Consider the following 23423-nt stretch of genomic DNA (forward strand, 5'->3'; position numbering starts at 1 on the left):
AGCCCCTAACGCTTCATTGCTTGGTGTCTTCAATGTTTTGTATGTGCTTTGAGGAAAAGTTGCAAGATTAGAAAAAAGGGATGAATTTTGTAAAATGAATTGGACAAGACACAGCTGATAAATGGAAGTGCAATATCCTTGATAATCGCAGAAATTGCCTGAGTGTCTCTCACAATGAGATTTATTTGTACATTATTTATTCCAGTACTTAGGTTCACGTTCCTTCTTTGTATTTCTGTCCATTTTTTAAAAATCTCCTTCAATCTCAACTCTACTTTTATAGCTCTATTTATAACTTTATAACTTTATGACTTGCCAGCAGCTGTTTGGCCACTCAAAGACAGTCTTTAAATCTATACATTCATGTGCATTTCATTGTGAAGCGTTTGGAGCTCATTGTACCCATCCATCAGTGAATTAATTCATAAACTTAAACAATTAGTTAATGTGAAGAAAACTTTGAACTAGATTGAGTGAAGAGTTTTGCTCTAGTTGTGCTCTGCTGCCTCCCAGTGGAAACAAGTCAGCGTTCAAAACTTCATCAAACACTTTTACAGCTTTGAAAAATAGTAGCCTTTATTTTCTCAAGGTGGTATTTACAGATGGCATGGCCTGCTGTCTTGGAACATGTGATCAGGAACATAGTGAAGAAAAAAAAAAAAAAACAATGTCAAAAACCATCTCAGGCAAACCAAGCATAACCAAATTAACTACCAGCATTGAAAAGAAATGTAAAATCTGATTGATGCACTTGTGCAAAAATGACAAAGTGTGACGCTTCAGCATTGCCCTTCAGCATCCAGTGAGTAAATATACAATCATGCGCCCTGTTAGTATCAAAACTAACCATATGGTGCTTGTGATGAAACAATCAGCATCACATCAATTCATCCATTTAACACACAAGATGTTGTTGCAGAATATAGAAAAAAATAAATAAAAAAAACAAAACACTACATTGAACAAGGATTTTAAAATTAGCAAATCAGCTTGTATGTAGAAATGTTTCTTGCTTCGGAGAAAGAATGACATATTTTAGGTGGTTGTTGTTCGCTGTAACTGCACCAGACGCATATTTCGCTTTAATTTCTGGGTGTGTTTGCCATCAGCATTTTTGTAAACAGCATAATTTAGAAAATATTATGCTTGGGAGTTCAGTAAACAATACATTTAAGAAAAAAAAACAAAAACTTAACAGAACATCATTCTTTAATTAATATAATTATTGATTTAAATAGATAAGCTGTAGTCACTGTGGCTCTAGACTCATAGGATTATTGATGGTGCATTGGGATTCTAGTACAATAAGCTCTACATAAATAATAAAATAACCTGAAACAATTCTGACAAATAATATTCTCTTTTACACTGATATACAAACAATATGACAAAAGACTATAAATATAGGGCAAACTGGTTCCAAAAACATTCAACAAACAAACAAACATCAACAGTACTGCAGTTTTTAAATGCAAAATCATTAAATTACATCGTCTGCCGATTGATATTCTTGTGGAAACACGTTTGAATAAACTTCCAAGCCCAACCTGTCTTCATCATGCTGCGTTGATACTGATGCTTGATGACATCTAAAACATAAATGTGTGCGGGGAAACGGGATGAGAAATACTTGGGGGGGAACGGATAAAACATCACCAAGAATAAGAAATGTGAAGCCTTGAATCGCTCTAACTGGACTATTTTACATATGTTCATCCTATCCTATACATACCTATAATAATTTACATACAACATATTTTCATATTTTACTTTAGGATAAACTCTTGGAATCAGATCGATACTGTTGAAGAGACTGGCTGAGGTGCGTTTCAGCCAGTTGTGACATTTTATAAGATGGTAACAGTTCTGCCTGAAATACTTATGTACAAATACTGTTTGCTGTAATATCTACAGTACGTATTCTATTCACCGGTGGAGATGACATCAAGCTCGGAAACTTTATGATTAAAACTTTTCTTGTTCAAATTCTTCCCAGTTGTATTATTTTCCTGCTAATTAGTAAAATTTTGTAAAACAAGAATCAGCAGGACAAATTTGACGATACGTTGTAAGATACCGATGTACAATTTTCATACTTTGCTGAATAAAATCAGGGGCAAAACATAAAAACCGTCCCAAGTATAAGGACAACTTTAACACTGGGATGCAGGATATCATAAACAGCAGAGCGGGGGGACGGGGTTTTCTTTTTCCCTGATATCACAACGTACCCCAGATATGAATGACGACAGGCACTTGAATGTCATGTTTGTGTGCGTGTAAGGAAAGTACTGGAATTGGATAGTTACAAAAACTGATAGTTTTAAAAGACTGTCTTGGAAAAAAAAAGAAGAGGAGGAAAAATGGCCTCGCCCTCAAGTCTCCATCTCGTCTCCATCTAATGACGGCGGCACAAAGCTCACTACCTCGTCATAGGTTAAGCCTGAGGAAGAGAAAACAGCATACATGTTATTCACCTGTATAATAATCACAGAAGTGATAACTAAATGATGGTTCAGGCACTCATTATGTCCAAACTTACTCTTCCATTCCTCGATTGCCAGCTCACGGCTTTCAAAGCTCTGGTCATAAGGTTCTGCTTCAGGCTCATCGTCTGGATCGTGGTACTGAGCAAAGTAATGGTGGGTAAGAGCCTTTGACGCTGTGATACGCTTGTCCGTGTCCAGGACCAACATCTTCTCCAGCAAGTCCACAGCTGAAGCCCACAGGAGATAAAGAGAACAAGGGTTTAAGATGGAAGACAGTAGAGTACAGAGCAAAAGCAATTGGGTCGTAGTTAATGTTTATAGAGGGTTAACAGTGAACAACTGTTATTTAATCATCTGTTATTATCAATCCATTGCATAATGTCCTTTGAATGAAACTCCACTAGAATAATTGTAGCAGCAGTATTAGTGCCTTGGTTCTTTCTTCTTCAGAAAACTAACTATAGCTTAATCCGAGCCAACTATTATTTAAGATGATTAGCAATTGAGGATGAGTTTAAGAACAATGAAACAGAATTTAAAACACCTGTTCCTATGAAACCACTAGAGGGAGCTAGCGAGCCAGAGTCTGTACAAAGCACAAGCCCCTTTCACACAGAGATTCCGCAATATTGGTGTAAAGAAGTCCTGCCAATACGCCGCCTTTGTTGGTTCACACAGAACCATACAACGCCGGCATAACGCCGCTCCCGTCTGTAAATTCACACAGCATGCCGGCGTTCCGCAATCAGAGGCGTGACGACAGCGTCAGCGCTGGCCACGGCTGGCCCCGGCATGCCGGCTGTGTCATTCACACAGACCCCGTTTCGGCTCTGTGACTACCTCCGCTGCCGGCTTATTGGTGGGGCCACTTGGCCCCCCCATTCCGCCTCCGTGACTTTCACACAGAACAGCGAGGCGGCTTAAAGGCGCAACGTTCCCGCCTCGAACTGGCTGTGTGAAAGGGGCTACAGATTCATACAGAAAGGGGAAACTTACCAAGAGGATTTGCACCAATAAAGACATCAGCAAAGTTCCTCTTAGGTATGTGGGGAAGTGAGTTGATGTAGGTCCTCGCCTGTGCAAAAGGATAAATAAAAAACTCAACCTTTAAAGACCGTAAGAAACTAAAAGGGCTTTAAAACTACCAGAATAGTTAGAATTGTCACACCTTAGACAAACCATACTTGATCTTACTCAACGTTTACCAATTTTGCCAGATGCAAAAGATATTCCAGAGATTTCCATGGATGCACTTACCAAACACCTTGATGAATATCCATAATGACAAACATAACTTAAATAAATCAGTGTAACAGTTCACAGGACACTAGCTGCTGTGGCAAACATGGAGCATCAAAGAGGAGACATGTGACATGTGAAGTGAGAGCAGAAGCCGGTGTGTTCGCTAGTGTGGAAGGAGCGTCTTGTTGGCATTTGTGAGTAAAGTGTAATGTTGCTCAGCCCCAATTCCACCGTGGGAAAGTAAGGGGGAACGGGTCTCACCTCGTGGCTGGGCATCCTGCTTATTAGGCAGGATGGGGGTGTCCCCGTCAGGCGCATTATCTGCTGTAGCTGGTTTATATCTACAACGTTTGAGTCAAGGGGCCTCACAACATGGACGTCACCAAGTCAACGAGAGCATGGATGCATAAGAGAGTTTATGTTCATGTGGGGAAGTGCAGAAGAGAGGCAGGGGCACATAGGGACAAGAGGAAGAGGGAGTAAGAGGGAAGAAAACAGACTGATATGTAAACTGCAAGGCAAGAGATAATCAGGACTGAAGAAAATAACAGCACATGCTAGAAAACATGAAAATTAAAGCCTTGAGTTCATAAGTCATCAAGGACTCATTTAAAAAAAAAAAACAAACAAGCGCAGACCAGAGTACGGAGCATCGGCAGAAGTAAGTACAATACTACCAGGGCAACAGAAACCATGCACAGACAAGCATGAGGCGGCACAACGAAACAGGGATATATGGTATATTACACTCACAGACTCTGAAGACACTTTCATCAAGAGCTCGGGCCCTGGTGTTCCACTGAACATCATTATACGCTTCAACTGATCAATGTCTAACACACTCACATAAAGGAAAACTGAAAGGGTGGATGGTGTTGGATTAGGGAGACAGGAATGACAAGTACATGAGGGAAACCCATCGCCTGCATGCAAAAAGTTTCATGCAAACATAATCAAAGATTAAAGTGTGAAGAACGGAAAGAATTGAAAACTGGATCGTGAAGCTCAGTTATTCTCTATGTCGCACGCACGCACGCACGCACGCACGCACGCACGCACAAATAATGTAATTCAACCATGACATAACTTATCAAGGCATATGATAAATTAAATACGGCCATCGTATAAATTCCCATATAAGGAAATCTATTAAAATATTTTTTTTTTTTTCCGTTAATATCCTAAAGTTTACTTTGCCCGCTTGAGGACCTGTTTGACTTCAGGATGGAATCAGTCTCAGAAACTTCTCTGTTGACCGTTTTTGCCATATTTTAAATCAAAACAAACAAAGAAAACAACTTTTAAATTATTACTCACAGAGGCAACTCACTTTATTTGTATTTTAGTGGTATTGCATGTTGCTTTGTGGGATTTTGATCATGATTAATCTGAATAATCTGCATAGGACGCGTCGGATTCAAAATAATGTTTTTGAATAACAACATAGATGTGTCCAGTCACGGCTACAGTGTAAGCAAGGATTGTCACACATGGTCTTCCAAAGCGTGGGAATAATTTATTCATGATTTTGTGGTTTGCAGACTATGCAAAATGGATTTTGAATATAACACTAGTATTCAAGCGATGTAGGAACATTTGAAGAGTAAACACGTGGAGCATTGCGTCAAGTTGACAACAAATTACCGGACGTTCTGATCATTTGTTTTTCCCTTTCCTGCACAAGAACGTTAAAGTACCAAACACGGACGCTAAATTAGATTTTAGTCGTATTGCAACGTTGCATTAGTGGGGTTATTTCTAGAAACGCACCACTGTGACTAATGTTGAGCATGGTTTAAAGCCGTCAATAGTGCTGCATTATTTTGCACTAATCATCCTACTTCAATTTTAGTTGAGAAGTAATGCCCTACAGACTAGAGCAGTGCTGAACTATTTAGTAGATGTTACAATGTTGATATTGATGTAATGAAATGAATGAGAGTGAGACAAATTAAGTTATATAAGTTTTGGAATTTAATCCCTTAGTTCACATTTCTCTAGCCTAAAGTTGTTACTTCTAAATTAAATATTGACAAAAACACATTAGCAGCTCTCTCTCTCTCTCAGGTGCACCTGATTGTTATTTACGTGTTGCTCTATATATATATATATATATATATATATATATATATATATATAGTTGTAATGGAGTATTAAAGCTCTTAAGAAGCCTGACCTTATTTCTCCTTCTTCCCCCTATATACGGTACATACATTTCATTGAGACAGGCGTGAGGAGATGCACCAGAAATGTTGTTTTCAGTATAACTGCTTTGGTTTGTATCCCCACACACTCGAACACACACCCCCTCAGGGCATGCAGAGAAGGAGTGCATGGGTAGATGGATTATTTAGAGGGAAAAAAATCCCACAATATGCAACAGCTAGTCTATGCTTTTGAAATAAAACAGACCCACGGTATCATGTTTCTGTGTTTGAGGATAAGTATGTGTTCCAATTATATTGTCGTCCTGTGTGGTTTTGTATTGAAATCATCTGAATGCGCTGCTGCTGCTGTGCATAGGTATTTTTGTGGGAGGGAAGCAGGAAAACTGCACTGCATCATTTAGAAGCAAAGGACACAAAAGTGGGCAGCAGTGAGTCATAACCCACAGGGGACTGGGCAACAAATACAAATAAATACACCTTAACTATTCCAGCATTTGCAGCTCACAAAACTCAACACTGAAATATGCCAAAGAGTGAACCTGACAGTTTGCAGAATACAACACTCTGCAGTAACTTTCTCCTAATGCATACATTACCAGAGAGCAGGCGGACAAGGAAAGTGTGTTAGTGGTTTAGCAGCAACAGCAGTGGAAGGATACGGTCTGTGCCAGGGAAGAGCGTCCGTCCTGTAAGTAGTTCTGCCATGATGCAGCCCACCGACCAGATATCCACTAAAATAGAAGGAAAGATAAAAGAAAAAAAAAAAAAAAAAAAAGGACATTGACTTACAATAAAACTCTTTCTTTATCATTTAAACCCCATCAAGTACAACGCTGACTTTTGTAAATCAGAGCAACAACACACACAAAGAAGTCAACGAGCTATTTCAACACAATTTTATAAAAAATGCACACAGTGCAGCGTTAATTCAGTCGGGTCCAAAGTATTCTGATCGAATGTCTGCCTGCTTACCCGTCATGTTGTAGTGCATCCAGTTGAGCATGATCTCGGGGGCTCGGTACCACCGGGTGGCCACATAGCCCGTCATTTCATCATCTGTGTGTCGTGCCAGACCAAAGTCAAGGATCTGAGAGAGGAAAAGATGGTTGGTTTGACTGAACTCCCTCAATCCTAGCAGTTCCCACATTACTCTGGCTGAACCCTTTCCTCTGAATTAACTCACCTTCAGCTCACAGTCTTCATTGACAGCCAGATTACTGGGCTTCAAGTCCTAAAGAAAAAGGCAATACATGGAACTTATATCACCTTAAGACATGTTTAAAAAAATATATCATGTAGGATTACTGACGCACATTTATTTATTTGCTCCTCTCATGATAGATGACGTATTCAAAAAGGGACGTTAAGCTTCAGTTAGTTTAACGATCCACTGAACTATATTCTCTGTTCTGACAAAAGTCTTATTAATCTTCAGTTTATTTACTTATTGAAAGCCATCACTTACTCTGTGGATGATGCCTGCGGAGTGGATGTACTGTGGGGGAAAGAAGTAGAAAAAACAAGACTTAACTTTAAAAAAAAAAACACCAAAAAAAAAAACGAGTGATGATAAACATATTTTGTTTATCAGTAAAAAAAAAGATCATTATTACTTTTAGGTGTAATTATGTTTCATAGGAACTGGAAAACAATGTAAATAACAACTGAAGACCTAAACATAAAATAAATCAAGCATTTGCCAAGTCGACGATCACTGTAAAACTCCAACTATAAATAGAAAAAAAGTATGCATCTATGTTTCTGAAACAATAATAAGCAAACGCTTTACAAAAAAAAAAAGCACTTGTTGCAGAACAGAAATGACAACTTTTAGATATTACCATTTAGATAACCTCCTACTAATGTATATTACTGGGAAGCTTCTATATCCCCAGGAAGTTACAGGAAAATCGTTAAATAAACCATTTCTTATTTAAAGCAGGCAAGCTACGCTGAGCACAGGGCTTCGTATTAATATGCATATTAATATAGTATTAATATACATATCCACACTACAAAAATTCAAGAATATTTAAACTTTTCACTTCCTTGTCAATTGAGGATTTAGCATCTTAACTTCCACGGGTTTCAGAGTTGGTGTAGTAAAGCCGGGTGAGTGTAGCAGTGTGATGAGAGGCTCACCAACCTTTAAACCTCGGAGGATCTGGTAGATCAGGAACTGGACGTGGTCGTCAGTCAGCTTCTGACACTTCACTATGTTGTTGAGGTCTGCTCCCATTAGATGCGTCACCAAATATCTGCAAGTCAAACTCTTAATCAGAAGTGCTCTCCTTACGCAGGGAAGCAGCCTTCCATAGCCTTTATCAAATTAAAGTCTGAGGCTTTTATATTTCTGCAATATATCTTCTGATTGTGCTTCAGCTAAAATCACCATGGAGTTTGATTTTAAATTAAAGTCATTCATCATTATCTTTACTTAAAAAAGATTAAACAAGTCAAATTGCAGGGTGTAATAAAACCTGTTTCTGTAATTATATCAATATATTTTAATAAAAGAGTAACGGTGACAGCAGAGGATAAACAAGGAAAAATGAGAAAGGGTTGCATCACTTATACTTTGACGCTGAAATAATCATGGAGCAACTGCAGCAGCTGATACGGTCTGTAGTAGATGTCCTGTGTATGTGAAGTCTGTGCATAATGTATATCTGCTTCATCTGACCTACATTGCTGACGAGAGACCTGTTATAAGCTGACCTGGAAGCTGTGTGCACCCATGTGATTTTCAGCTTTGCGGGGTTCGTTTTCACTGCGTTCATTAATTGCCACATGAGAAACATGCGCGCAGGTTCACCTCACATTTGCAGAAAATGCGCATCATGCAGGTGACGCAACACCGTGCAGAGAATTCGAGGTCGATTGAATATGCTCTTCGTGCACACACACACACATTCAAAACAAAGACTGCCAGATGGCTGTTACCATGGTGACTAACGAGGATGTCCTTCACTCACACGTGCTCACCCTACATTCACATTCACCTTGGTGCAATTTGCCACGTGGCTGATTTTCATGAAGTTATGGGCTGCAGAAGTGACTTTAGCTTGGCTAACTGACAGGTAAAGAAGGAGGAATAGAGAGGAAAAACTAGATGTGTGAGTATTAGGAAGAGGGGAGAAAAAAAAAAAAAAGGACTTACACATCATTGAAGTCCTCTAAGCACGTCGCTGGACTGAAAACATCTAAGAGGCCGATCACCTGAAGGCAAAGAGAGGTTATTCATTTAAAATAGACTCTACTTTGATATGCAATTACGATGCAAACAGTTGATTCATTTCAATATACAAGCATGCTTTTAATGGAAATACATAATTTCTTACTCCTGCAATAACACTTTCACTCCAGCAGTTAACGATAATATACCAGCAATCAAATGTGTGACATTTTTACCAGCCCTATGAAATCAATGTACAATGCCCTGATAAAGCTGTGATCTCAACCCCCCCCCCCCAAATAAATATTTTAACCGATAAATAGAATGAAATGCTTGCTTTAGTGATGTGCACTAGGTCCTGCTTATGTTCTGTTTTGGTTAACGAAGCTCTGTAATCATATTCACTGGGACAGATATTGAGAAAAAAGTCTGTCAACTGGCACCATCAGGGTGTTGATGACGTGTCTCTGATAAAATCATGAGAAAATATCTCCCTAGGTCGTTTCCACAAGTCATAGTTGAGTGAGTGACAAGCTTTAAATCAGGACTTGTTAACCTGTTATTTTAAAATGGTTTTTAAATCCTTCACATTTTTTTGTATTTTTTCAAGAATATTAAAAAAGAAACTCTAGTTTTTCAAATTCTACACTTTTATTTGCAATATATCACCCCTTTCTACAAACAACCAGTTGAACTGGTGACTGCATCATCAAAATTAAGAATATAAATATAAAGTTTTATGCAGCTGAAGGATGGAGCAGAACACAGGAAAGAGGAATGTCTGAGTTCGTGTACAATTCTTCAGATGTTTTGCATACTGTGCATGTGCTTGCACACTGGCAGAGAGCAGACCTGGGCGCCAACACTGCCCCCACCCCCCTGCGGGGGGAAACTGAGCTGAAAAGGTGGTGTAAAAACACTGGGGCGGCCCTCCCACACAGGATTTAATCCAGCAGCTGATTGGTGGGGCTGGAGCCACAACAAAACAGCTGATTGGTCCACTCAGGCTTTCCAAACTCAAAACCGGGGAGTCTCCTGGCAACAGCAGGAGCAAAACACAAAATCCCTCTCTATGTAATTCAGAGGTTGGTATCAATAAACTGCTTATGTATGAAACAATCAGGAGCGGCTTTACGCTTCTCTTTCCTGGTAGGATGAAACAACCCCTGCAACAGCAAGTTTGCAGAAAGATTAAAATATACACAAATATAAAACCTGTTTTTCAAATGAAAGTCCCTGCTCCGCATATAACATTAGTGATAGTTTACCACCAAAAATACTGAAGCTGCTCCAATAGTGAAAAAGCACATTCTGCTTGTTAAATCTCTGCAAGTTCAGATCATGTTTTCACATCAGCCACGATGTATCATTTGGAAGAAGGCAAGATCTGTTTGTTTTTTCCCCTCCAAATCTGATATGACATCCAACAGGCTGGATGCTTTTCCTCTCCATTTGACTCTCATGTAAACAGATGTTGATGAAAACTGTTGTTGTTGTTTTTCCCTGCGTGTTTAAATCAGTTTCTGCAAAGTAGCTTCTGATCCGAACAAACACAATAGGCTTTCAACATATTGTTGACTTCAACAGCCACTTCCTGTATGTTTTCATAACAGTCTCAGATCAGGTTTTTTATTTTGGTCAATAAGTGATGAATCAGCATGTGTTGTGACTGTATTTGGAGTTCCTGAAACATTTGTGCATAAATGTAAATGAAAAATAAATTAAGAAAAATGAATCAGCTTTTCTGAGATCTTCTGTTTCACTAAGACATCTGCAGCTCTGCTGGTGGGGGGGATCGCTTTGAAACCTTGAAGATCAAGTTTCTTTTTCAACCAGAGTACATTATATAAAACTGCTTCACTTCACTTCGGATGTTTGCTCATGCTCATTGGTGGTGACATCATTTCTACTTTCTGCAGAAGTTACATGCAAAGCAGAAAATTCTTCCCAAGCTTCAGACAACCTACAATTCCTCAGTGTCTGACCGGTTTACTCGTCACACACATCTTCTGCACTGAAAAAAAGAACCCAACCCAAAATACAAAAACATGACGACTACATTCACGCAAAGATCCTTGTTTTTTTTGGTCAAAATGACTTCTGCATACAACGACAGCACACAGGAACAAAGTGGTATTTGTGTTTTCTACGTGGGCAAGTAGCGGCAAGTGCAGAAGTACCTATAAGTGCATAAGCCAAAGCAGTGATTGTAGGAGAGGAACTCTTGCCGCTGCCCAAAACTGCAGCTAAAAAATGTAAAGAACAGAAGCTGCTGGGGCAGCAACTTTAAACTCGTTTGGTGAGTCACACCTCGCTAAAAGAGCGTCATACCAGCCGCAGTTGGTGCTCAAAGCCAAAGCACCTGAGGTGCTTTTGCCTTTCCCTTCCCAGAATTTTTAGGAAAACCTGCAGTCTTTATATAAGCGAACATAGCTTTTTATTTTAATTAAATAAAGTATTCAAATTAGGTGGAACATGCATGTTTATCAACAATGTTTGATAAAGTTACATGACAGTAATGTACATTGCCCACATGGCTTTCCAACTTTCTGTCAATGCAAAATAAATGGATTCAAAAGAAAAGGCTCAATGAGGAAAAAGGTTTTGTCAACACAACCCCCTTCAGTTCCTCAACATATTGAATAGTCGATATGTGACTGGTGAATTATGATGTCATTTTCACCGGTCAACCGCTTGTCAGCTGAACGTTACATCACTTCAGGGTTTCTATCTGCAAACATGAAGGTGTGTGGAGAGCCCGTATAACTGTTGTATCTGACTGCACCCCGTACAAAGAAAAACATGTTTTTCAGGCATCTCAAAGTCAAAGCTTCCTCTTTTAAATGTAGGCTTTTTTGTGTTAAAATCTTACATCTTTAGCTGTCTCATAATCTGAGCCCTTCTACCTTTCATCTACCACTGTAACCTGTTGACATCAATATGCTTGCATGTGTCACGCTTCCTGTTTTCAGTTTATTGTGCATCTCTTGATGTCACATGACCCTCGTCACGCATTCCTGAGAACAGAAAAAAACACTTTCCAGAGCTCATTATAACAACAATGAACAATATCTTAAAGGGAAGAAGTTGTGCATGGGGATTGATTTTGCAGCAAGTTGCCACCCTGAAAACCTCCCTTTCAATATTTTCCCCGGATCTAGACTAAATATCCTGTACAGAGGAGGTACAAAACATCTTTGCCTCAGATTTAAGGTGGGGAATTGAGAGGAAGGCAGGCTTCATTTCAGGTGACTTACGTTCTCGTGCTTCATGTGTTTGAGCAGCCGCAGTTCTCTGTAAGTTCTCTTTGCATGGATGATGGACTGGAATGGTCTGGACAACTTCTTCACTGCGACCTTCAGACCCATCTTCACATCAAATGCTGAACTGAAACACAAAATATTTGAAAAAAAGATGAGACAAACACCTAAATGCATTAGATCAGGCTCCTAATAACTACCATATTAAAACAACAACATCCTCATAATCTAACTGACAGCGAGATCCTTTATTATTTGTCGCCACAACTCGGCAAAGACAACAAAACCACACAAAACTCAAAAGGCTCTTAGTTTCAGTTCTTATTATACTTTGCAGCTTAAGGTTGCATAGGAAATGTGACTGAAGCTGTTGTAGAGAATTAAATAGATGAGAACATCTCGACATAAGTGTTAAATCAACATGTTATTTACAGAAAAATAAACAACACTGCAGATTGCTGTGCAACAGTCGGGTCACTCATTCACCATTAAATTATATATCAACATAGCATGTGAGCATTGTGTTGGCTATAGTTACAACATGCCACTTGTACATGATGCAATTATTTAGACTAGGATGTGGCAAATAGACCTGTTGATATGGTAACTTTGTGACCAACAGGAGCAGGCAGCTTATTCCGGGATATCATTTCTGCAAAAGGCTTAAGAGATGGCTTGCGTTTGTGTTTTTCTAAGTTGTTCAAAATGCATCTCTTAATTGTCGCCTTCATTATCTGCTCAATCTAAAGTCCTCAAAATCTAGTTTCCAGCTGTTTGTGGCATCATTTATACGATGTAGTTGTGCTGTAACATTACTTAATAATCATACATTAAATAAGAGCTTTGCCTCTGAATAATCATTTGAATGATCATCTGTTGCCTTCATCGTCTGGCTATTTTCTCAAGAGCACTAGCGGCAATCACAATAATTTGTCAAAGACTAAAATGTTTTTGCCCCTATTTTTAAAAAGGCTCAGATGTTCTTTTTTGTTGTTTTGAAAAAAAGTCTTGCAGGAAGAAATACGCTTATTCGGGAAAAAAAAAAAAAACAGTCCAATGGCAACACCGGCCCCCCGTAGCCCTACTACCTTTATTCGCAAATTCTGGGATACAATTATTATAACGCAAAAGGTGTAATGGAAACATGGCTAATGAAACGGTTTTCAAAAGAGTAATAAAAGGTTCATTCCAATTGCTATGATATTTATCACATTAGAGTTGTTTTAGATGGTTAACACTTACTCCCATTTGGCCCTGAGCACCTGTGATCTATAGCACCCATAAGAATTCCTCCAAGTTTATGACAATATGCATGTATTTGCTCTGTTCCTCCTTCATATTTTTATAGAGCATTTTATATTCTTTTATTGCAGCCTGTAACAGAATACAGTAGTACACCATTGTCTCTGAAGAAACACAAAAGAATAAAACTGTACCGGTATATAAAAGAGTCAAAGAGCTGAAACTGAGACGTGCCCTAATTATGTTTAATGGTCAATAAGTCAGTTAAAATAAATCAAATGCTGTGGAAAAACATCCATAAAACTGAGCTTTATTACCAGGATATAACCCGCTGTGTTAATAGGATTTTTCTTAACGTATGAGTCTGTGTCACCAAGTAGCAGGCAGGCAACAGAACAACATATTCCTGCATTTACTCCATCCTTGAAGAGCACAACCTCCTCACAATAACCCAGATTCTTTTCAGGTCAGTCACTTAATTTGCATAAAAACATTGCCGACTACAAAATTAACAGGGGGGGGGGTATCTGTGCTTGGGTTAATCAATGCAAGTTTTTGTCTCTGGTGGATGTGGCGTGATAAATATTTAATCAAGTTTTTCTCCAAATAAACATACTGCTTTAGCGAGAATGTCCAATAAAAGAGACTAAATGCAAAGCTCAAACTTTAGCAAAATTCAAAAGGATGACACTGAAGTTATCTGAATCTGCACTGAGGCCAAATGTTTACAGCTCAGTCTGTGTCCACATCACTGTCTACATGAGGAGATCCATTTCTCCTGTATATCTTTAAAACCAAGAGATTTGAACGGCCAGCCTTTTCACTATCTGACAACACAACAGAGCAGTTTAAGTTTTTAACTTCATCAGTAATATGACTGGGGACAAAACCTGGCCTTGAGTCCTATGCATCCATAACAAGAACATTCAGATAAGCAGTGTAGTCTTTCCAGTAAGTCAAAGATAATCTCCCACACCCAATATCAGAGGCATGCTGAACAACTTGTATGTGTGTCAGTGATGACGGAAAGATCGTACTCAGCACACAGAATCCCTCAAAACAAAGAGACAAACGCAGTCTAGTTCAAACTGCTGCTTGTCTGCAAGGCAAACAAGAAAAGTCTAAGCATGCATCATCCAATTAGTCTGTAATAAATGGAACTGCAATAACAAATGGCCATAAATTGTGGACTGTAAAAAGGAGCAGCATTGTGAGGCAGGCTGTGCAGGAAGTGGAGGGCCAGTCTGATGGCTAAGAGGCAGACAGTGGAAAAAAGACAAACACCAACTATAAATTATTTCTGTAGAGATGTTATAAGCATCTTGTCATCATTCGGCTCATTTCCGTTACATTTAAACCTGCATCATCAGGCCGATGTTCTGCAGGTTTTATTAGTAAAAAAAAAACAAATAAATGATATAACATCGGCCTTAAAAGACATTTAGCTGCTCTTTCAGTGTTCATGATTTATGTGCTTGATTTTAATTATAAAACATATAAAATTACATCTGTAAAAATCAGAGTGCACACCTTTCTGCACTAATGTGATTTTTCCATTGCAGGGATGACAAAATTTCAAATTATCTGTCATCATAAAAATTAAGTGATGCTATATACAGGCCCACTGTTATCAATACCAGCTTTTTAATATGTTTTATAGTTTTATGATAGGAAATGACTGTAAGATGACCTAGTTCAGGCAGGACACTGTGGCCTTATCATCACCCAGTATTAAAAAAAAGCTGCTTGTTCTGCTGAGTAAAGAAAAAAAAAAAAAAGAAGAGTTATGAGGATATTTTAGAAGTTCAGCAGTCATGTTAACAGTTTCAAATTCCTCATAATTATAATGCTTTCCTGTAGTTGGGCCTAAATTGTCAAATTGCACTACGAACTGTATCTAATGATGAATGAACAAAGGTTCTACAGTACTAAAAGTGAAGCCTAAGTCATTTAAAATGCCCCTAAGTGACTGGATTTGATTGGCAATGGTACCTGAACCAGGTAGCACAGACAGACTATAGCTCCTGTTGCAGTGTTTGTTGAGCAGACTGGATGAAATGAAGAATAAAGTGCAGATTGAAAACTTTAATGCGACTTAAATTTGACGTTATGCAATAAACTGTATCAGCATTAAGCAGTTTCTTTTCCCCCTTTTCAGTAAGCCATTTTAGGAAAATCAATGCCATCTATAATGCAACGTTAACTAACTGAGAAGCAGTCTGCCCATGCACAGGATTCACAGAATAACAGCAGATTCATAGCTCACAGTTAGAAATATCTTGGTAAACTTCTAGATGCATCTTGTCTGAAACAGCACTTATCCTGCCTCCTCAACAACTGACTCTACTGGGTAGAAGGGTTTAAAGACATCCAACAATGATGTGTTATGTTTCATCAGAAGTATAATCTGATTAATGGGAATGATTATGTAAAAGTATTGAAATGCTTTGTGTACAGAACGTTTCCGCCTATCTCCGTGTCTGTAGGCACAATCAAAAGCAAAGCCACTTCTTTTGGCTTTTTCCCCTTTGCAGGAGTCAACAGTGGTTTAGCAGGGTTCACATACTGATAGGCCATAGCTTTTACATTGGAAGCTTTTTCTTACACAACCGTCACCATTTATCTGGGCCTGAAGTGGCACTATGAGCGACTGGTGCAGTGGAGGAAGGTGGGGTTCAAGGTCTTGCCCAGGAACACTTCGGCACGTGACAGGGATGGGGAACGAACTTACTCTAGAGACTACTAAAGACATCTGAACTTCTCAACCTGAGTTTAAGGTCTGTGACCCTTAGATCGTGGAAGGAAATAGACTTATTTTCCTTTTTTCCACTATTTTCTGGTTTGTAGGCATAAACACTAAAGCCTAAATCTGAATTCTAAAAAAATCACAAACTTAATCTTTTAATTTTTGTCTGTTTCTTTCAATTGTGTAGTCATTTAGTTTCAGTACCATCTGGTTTCACACATTCAAAATGAACAGATGAGATTTCATTTAAAGGTTTCAAGTAACATAGACTCTTGCAGTTTTCTATAATGATGCAGCAGAATTGAAAAAGTCTTTGATGAAAACGAGACAGAAAGAATGGAGTCTGCACCACTGTCTCACCGCCACTATGATCCCCTCAAAGCGCCTGAATCCACCAAGGACGCAAAGTTGAAGAACAAGATTTTCTATCATCATTACCAACAAGACTACACAGGTGACTCAATTCAACAGAAGCATAAAAACTCTTTTAAAAATGAAAAAAAGCATAATGATGTGAAATTGCCTTTCACTTTATTCTTGTTTCTTATTGCAAATCATCTATTATGCAAAAATAGTAGAGACATTAGAGGTTAAAACTAAAGAACTTTGTTTAGAATAAAGCAGATAACTTCAGAAGTTTCACCTCACATTAAACCAGAACAGGTCGCCATTACTATACGATACAGAAGAAGCCCTCAGCCTCCAACATCAGCACCATCCAAACAACATGGGGAACCCATCCCATCTGTGGAGCTGGTCCACTCATAGCGATTAATGTGATTTTTTTGTTTTCTGAGCATTTACTTTGTCTACGTGCCTAAACATTTTGGGAACTAAGCTGTAATCCAGAACTTTAGACTAAAATGAATGGTTGTACTTCTCTGACATCACAGGTGAAGTAAGTCATAGACCTAACATGACCAGTTGCTGGAGCTACGGTCAGAAAATTGCAGGTTTTTCACTCTAAGCTGAAAAGTGGGTGAGGTTACATTCAAGTGCGTCAGACAGAACTGACAACACCAGGAACCTCAGGCTTTTTTCTGCATGGATTAGCAAAATGTCCAAGTCTTCATACTGTCTCTATGACATCACACTGCAATAAGGCATGATGGTTGGACAAAAGGTACGAGGCTTTGGAGGTGCAAGAAACTGATGATTAAATCAATAAATAAAATACAAGACATAGTGGATATTGTAAAAAAAAAAAAATCTATGCTTCAACTTTTGAACGTCTGGTGTTTGACTTAAAGAACATTGTTAACTTGTTGGAGGATTACATTGTTATGGAATATTTTTAAAATTTTTGCATTGGAGAATGAGATCATGAATGACAAATTGCCACTTTGGTGTTTCGTTTTTTGCAATTTTTGCAGATACTGCTCCTAAACACCCAAAAAAGTTGGGTTGGGGTCAGAGAAATTCAGTTAGTCGCAGTCCGACTACCACACTGACAAGCGATATGCATTTGGACCCATGCAGATTTGCAGAAATTACAACCCGCAGATGAATGATGTCATCCAGTACGCTCTGTTGCAAACATATTTTCAGGGTTGTCTTCTTTTCTTCCTTTTTTAATCTCAACTGGTTCATGGGATATGGACTTGTGCTAGCTGTTGGACCGTCTATAGACAAGATTTTACTGTGTATCCAAAGAATGTCGTGGGCTACTTACTGTGCAAGTTTTGTGAAGTTTGGTACATTATATCCAAAGGTACAGGACAATAATAAGTAACAATATGCCCACAAATTTGAAATGCTTAACATTGAAATCGCATATCCGATTACAATTCTTCAAATCAATATACAAAGTAAAATATACATTTATTGATAATAAGAAGGAAAGTAAGTCTGAATTAGAGGGTGAAGTTGACACCACCTAGCTGAGACTGTTGGGGTGGCTGTCCCGACTTACAATAGTTGACAAAAACTGATGGGAAAAAAATAATCATAGTATCTGAAATTAAAATAAGAAAAAACACCTAAAAGTCACCTAATGAATTCAAATTCAAAGTAAATTCAAAGTTTTTAGTTTAGCCTTTTTCCTTTCACTGTTTTTTAAGCTCTTTCTTTTTGCAAACATAAAACTACTTCATTAATTCGTTTTTTTATTAATCTAGATTAATAAATGAACCAATAAATACATTATAATCACACTGACCAAACAGTTTAACCTTAATAAGAGTGTTGATAGTCAACATGTTTCTTAATAGTAAGTATGCAAACAGGAACTGTATATACTGTTGAAAGAAGACTTAATTGCTAGATTTATTACCGTTATCTTTCAATGAGCTGAGCCCCCCCACCCTCCAAAAAAAGAAAGAAAAGGCATTCTTCTTTGAACTGGAATTGGCTTCAGGCTTTCTTCCTAGCTGAGAAAACTAAACTAAATAATAGCAGACATTCAGCACTGTGGATACTTCCATCTAAGCCAGCAATATTCACTGTAAGCCCCTTCTTTTACCACTAACCCTTTATATCATCCAAGTCTGGCATTTCAAAAGAAGAAAAGATAAGCAATAAAGAGAAATAATGGCTTCTTTGTTCTGTAAATTGATGAGGAAGAGCCACATAATTAATGCGTTTCTTATACAAGTGAAAGGGAAAACCTGCACAACATTATGAAAGCAACAAAGACTTTGTCAGCTGAATTACTGAGAGAAGTGTCCAGCTGACCACCAGCTGCAGCATGCTACTGGAGATGTGATGAAGTTATTTATACTTTTCAGAAACCCTCTTAAAGATCCTGGAGAAACACTGTTGTATAGATCCTTCTGGCTGCACAATTTACTGGAAGCTACAAGAGAAAATAAATAAATGGTGTTGATGTTTCTGAGAAACTGGATGAAAACTCCCTACTCTGGCTTGACATATAGTAAAATACAAAGAAATGTAAAGAGGTTTGTCTTATAAGATGACGTTAAAGATATGTTTTAAATAAACTAAACCTAATAACAGTCACAGATAAACAACATGGTAAACAACATGCATTTTTTCATACAAATGTATTATGAGTGTGGAATAAAACCACTTTCTGCATGTTAATAAGCACTCTGGCAAAACGTTGATATATTCATTTATACACCATATATTTAAGATAGAGACCTTTTCACATGTGTCCATGCATTTGACGCCAAAACCTCCAGACACAGAGACAGTTTCTTCCTCCAAGCTGTTGCTCTGATGAACTCTCAACACTCAGAGTAATAAATCACTATGCAATAATAATAATTAGAGATGCACCGATCGATCGGCAACCAATCGGTATCGGCCCGATAATGGCCCTACCGGTTTTGATAGGAGATCGGAAAATAATAGTTCAGAGCGGCCGATCAGATGAAGTTTACAACAACAACTTGTATCAAGCACAGGTTGTACATAATCATTACCACAGGAAAGCTTAAGCTAGTAAGTCTCTAGAGGGTGAAATATTGCATATTGCCTCAGCCTGCAATAAAACAGTGGTCACTTCATGATACTTTCTCATCCCCTAATTTTTATACCTAATAATACAATGTCAGTATTGTGTACATGAGACAACAATATTGACTAATTTATGGATTTCAAGCTGTGATCGGCAATATCAGGATCGGCAGATACTGATTTTGGAGATCAGTTATCGGTGATCGGCCCCCTCAAAATCCTGATCGGTGCATCTCTAATAATAATAATAATAATAATAATAATAATAACCACCACAACCATATGCTGTAACAATGCACCTTTCAACAACCATGTCTACCTCATACTGCTGCACCTCTCACTTTAAATTTTTTTTTTACATATGTTAATAAGAGCTGTCATTTGTCTATTTACTGTACAGTGAGCGAAAATAACCGAGTCAAATCCCCTGTCTTGTTTGACCTGATCTTGGCCAATAAAACCTGATTATTCTTCCTCTTGATTATATTCCTAGTTAGTGTATTCAGTGTTAAAATATTGCCAGCATCCACCAAAACAGATCTCCATGCAGCATATTGTGAGTGAATGTGTATTTCAGAATAATGACTGTGATGAGAGAGCACTACCTAACCTCGGGACTGTGACTCATGGAAGTAACACAACGGGAGAAAAAAGGATGACATCACTCCAGAGTCATCGCCGTGGTCCTCCTGTAGAAAGCTCTCTTTATGCACGAGGGGGGCCTACTTTCCGAAAACCACGTGACCTTCTGGTACTCTGCAGGCTGCACCCAACTGGAAAATGCATAATGCATGCAATGTGTGGATGTGTCAAGTAGCAAGGTTGCGCCTGCAGGGATACAACGATGTTTCTCGTCCACGGCGATTTGTTTGTCCGCTCTGTCCCGTTTGTATCACGAGCACAGACGTGAAGAGGAGGGGGCACCCCCTTCTTCAGATGATGCAAGCGTGGTCATGTCACTTGATCAGCCCTGTTCCGATGAGGGCTTGGTCCAAAAAAAAAAAATCTTCTGCACACTAAACCGCCGATGACTAATGCCGCGTTCCATTTGTCCTCGGAAGTGGGGATTTCCCAGTTCCCAGTTGGATTTTTCAACTGGAACGCCCCTCGAAGTGGGATTTCCCACTGGGAAAGTGGGAGAGTCTTCACCACCCCCGAGTTCACATTCCAAGATGGCTGCCCCGGTTGTAAACAGTAGAAGAGAACTCTGTAAAAATTCGTAGCACTTCATTCTAGTTTTGGTCACATTAAATCAGTCGTATACAAGTATTGTTCGGCATATATATGCTGCTATAGTGTAATTTACATTTTTCATGTGGTATATGCGAACTACAAACTTGTTTTCCTACTTTGTAACTGGAACGCTGATAACTCGGCTGTGACGTCATTCCCAGCTCCCAGTTCCGACTTCCGAGGTAAATGGAACGCAGCATAAAGGCTGATTTATGGTTCTGCGTTAACGACGCAGAGCCTACGCCGTAGTCTCTGCGTCGATTTAACGCAGAACCATAAATCAGCCTTTAGTAATAACTCACACCAGCAGCGTGTTTACTGGAGCGCGCAGTTCTGTTTACGGGACAAGAGTGAGTAGTATGCCAGCAGTAACTCAGGAAAACACAATCTCCCGTGCAATCACGCCCTAAACACCGTAAACAAAAGCGGCACAAGTAATTGATCACGTTTTCATGTGAAACTTTGCAGCCTGGGCTGTGACGGGCCTCGGTGCACCGGGAAGCTGCTGTTGTGCAACCCCGTCTGAATGCACTCGAGCTGGCTCTGCACAAGTACTCACCACACGGAGCCGTAGGCGCCGGAGCCGACCGGGGACAGGTTCTGGTACCGCTGCGGGACCTCCCACACGGTCTTGTTCAGCTCCTGTCGGTAGAAAGTGGCTCTCTCCTTTTGCGACATTCCTGCGGATTCACCAGCCAGCAGCCCCGCAGTGACAAAACAAGCCAGCGGAAACTTCTCTCCTCCTCTCTCCTCTCCTCTCCTCTCCTCTCTTGTCCTCTCCTCTCCTGCAGTTGCAGCAAAGATAAGATAGATTTTGTTTTTTTTAAACCCTCCTTTCTGCAAAGCGTCGGAGTGCCCGGACGCAACTTCAGCAACACAACACAAGCGCTGGAGTGAGCCAGGAAGCTCAGTCAGTCAGTCTGGCTTTCTCTGGATTTTTCGCCCTATTTTGATCCCGCTCTGCTAGACGCGCGGCATCGCGAACGCGCACGCTCGATTCGTCACTGGCAACTGAGTGCGCGCTCCCGGTGATTATGACGTTCTCGCGAGAATTAAGCCTGAATTATGGTTCCGCGTTAAATCGACGCAGAGCCTACACCGCCGGGTACGGCGACCCCTACGGCGTATGCTCTGCGTTGGTGTAACGCAGAACCATAAATCAGCTTATACGGCTCGGTATTTTGGGGATATCCCGTCTCCACTGAAGCGGCACCGGGCACGAGCGAAAATCTCCCTAAATTTATACTTAATAACACATTTTATCTATTTTCTTTACAAATATTACATGTTGTACCAGTTTGTCTCAAATATAAAAAAGCCCACAAAAGCTACAGTAGAAGACATCTCAATATAGGCAGCAATACATTAATAAAATTGAAATTACAATTAAACTCGACAAATTAATCACAACAAAGAGATTTTTAATATTTAACTGTATGCGAAATAAAAAATAACTTAAAATATTTTACACTAATAAGCCATTTTTATGACACACACCTGAATGTGTTCTTATTTCCCAAACTGAAAACCAAAAACAAAGCATGCTGTTACACAGTAATTCCAATTGACTGCTTGTCATTTTTACTTAATTATACAAGCAAGTTTAACTTTTGAATGGGTTCTTTTTCAAGTGCCATTTTTTACATAAAAACTGGAAAATCACAGTTGATAACAGCATGAAAGATAAGTGGGCTACACTGACCTATTTTTGGTAAAGGCGCCTGCACTAAAGATCCTGTCTCACTACATCACTACAAGTCCGTAAAAACGCCAAGCCAAGCCACAATGAATTTAGTCATAGAACCTGTTTGTTGTTGTTTTTTGTTTGTTTTTGATTAAACAAATGAAAAAATTGTTAGAAAAGATATGACACTGAAAAATATCAAAATATAAATAAGATATTTTTCAAAGCACTGAATGTTCCATAGAGTACAATAAACAACTATATTTTCATAGATAATCATAGATAATTACTTATCAAACAGGGTTGTAACCAGTTTATGGGTTTTATGGAAGCTGAGAGCATTTGTTAGATGGGCGCTAGAAATAGACGGGTGAAAAGAGAGACTTACATAAAGTCAATTTGCAAGCTATGCACACTGGAAGTTTGAAACATTACATGTGCAACACCAAAGACCCCCCAACCCCCAACCCCCTGCCCCTTGATGCATCCTGGGGGAAAGACAGTGAGGTGGGGATTTCTCAGGGGGTTTTTTTAAGTTCACTTCAAGGGGCTTGAGGAGTGAAAATGAAAGCAATAATAAAAAAAAAAACAATTCTACAGTTTTTATGGTAAACACCCACCTAAATAAAAAGCTATCACAGGCTTGACCCGTTTATGCAGTTGTAGTGGTAATTTAAATCTTGACATAGCTGGCCCATGTGAAAACACATAAGACAAACTAGTTGTGCATATTTTTGTGACGTCATAGGAGAATGCACTGATTT

The 23423-nt window shown here is 39.0% G+C and overlaps 1 protein-coding gene across 2 annotated transcripts; it reads right to left on the reverse strand.

The window, feature by feature from the left end:
- Window positions 1-549: 549 nt before the first annotated feature.
- LOC133448813 (mitogen-activated protein kinase 14A-like) lies at window positions 550-21940 on the reverse strand. Of its 2 annotated transcripts, none has more exons than XM_061727700.1 (12): window positions 21535-21940; window positions 12332-12461; window positions 9060-9118; window positions 8046-8157; window positions 7365-7394; window positions 7083-7130; window positions 6872-6986; window positions 6559-6630; window positions 3993-4072; window positions 3486-3564; window positions 2543-2716; window positions 550-2443 (listed from the first exon to the last, which is right to left on the reverse strand). In XM_061727700.1, the coding sequence occupies exons 1-12, from the start codon at window positions 21651-21653 to the stop codon at window positions 2376-2378; spliced, it is 1086 nt and encodes a 361-aa protein (XP_061583684.1). In that variant the 5' UTR covers window positions 21654-21940; the 3' UTR covers window positions 550-2375. The 2 variants fall into 2 exon arrangements, with proteins under 2 accessions (XP_061583684.1, XP_061583685.1); XM_061727701.1 differs by lacking the exon at window positions 3993-4072 and adding an exon at window positions 4485-4564.
- Window positions 21941-23423: the final 1483 nt, after the last annotated feature.

Source organism: Cololabis saira, chromosome 8 (assembly GCF_033807715.1).
Source record: "Cololabis saira isolate AMF1-May2022 chromosome 8, fColSai1.1, whole genome shotgun sequence".
In the NCBI taxonomy this organism is placed as follows: Eukaryota; Metazoa; Chordata; class Actinopteri; order Beloniformes; family Belonidae; genus Cololabis; species Cololabis saira.

Bases quoted from the DNA above. Each gene is read 5' to 3' on its own strand.
- LOC133448813 (XM_061727700.1), bottom strand. From the start codon at position 21,653: ATGTCGCAAAAGGAGAGAGCCACTTTCTACCGACAGGAGCTGAACAAG. The intron at 9,119-12,331 runs GTAAGTCACCTG...CTTTGCCTTCAG, and splicing joins AACACATGAAGCACGAGAAC to GTGATCGGCCTCTTAGATGT. The intron at 7,395-8,045 runs GTTGGTGAGCCT...TTTCCCCCACAG, and splicing joins AGATCCTCCGAGGTTTAAAG to TACATCCACTCCGCAGGCAT.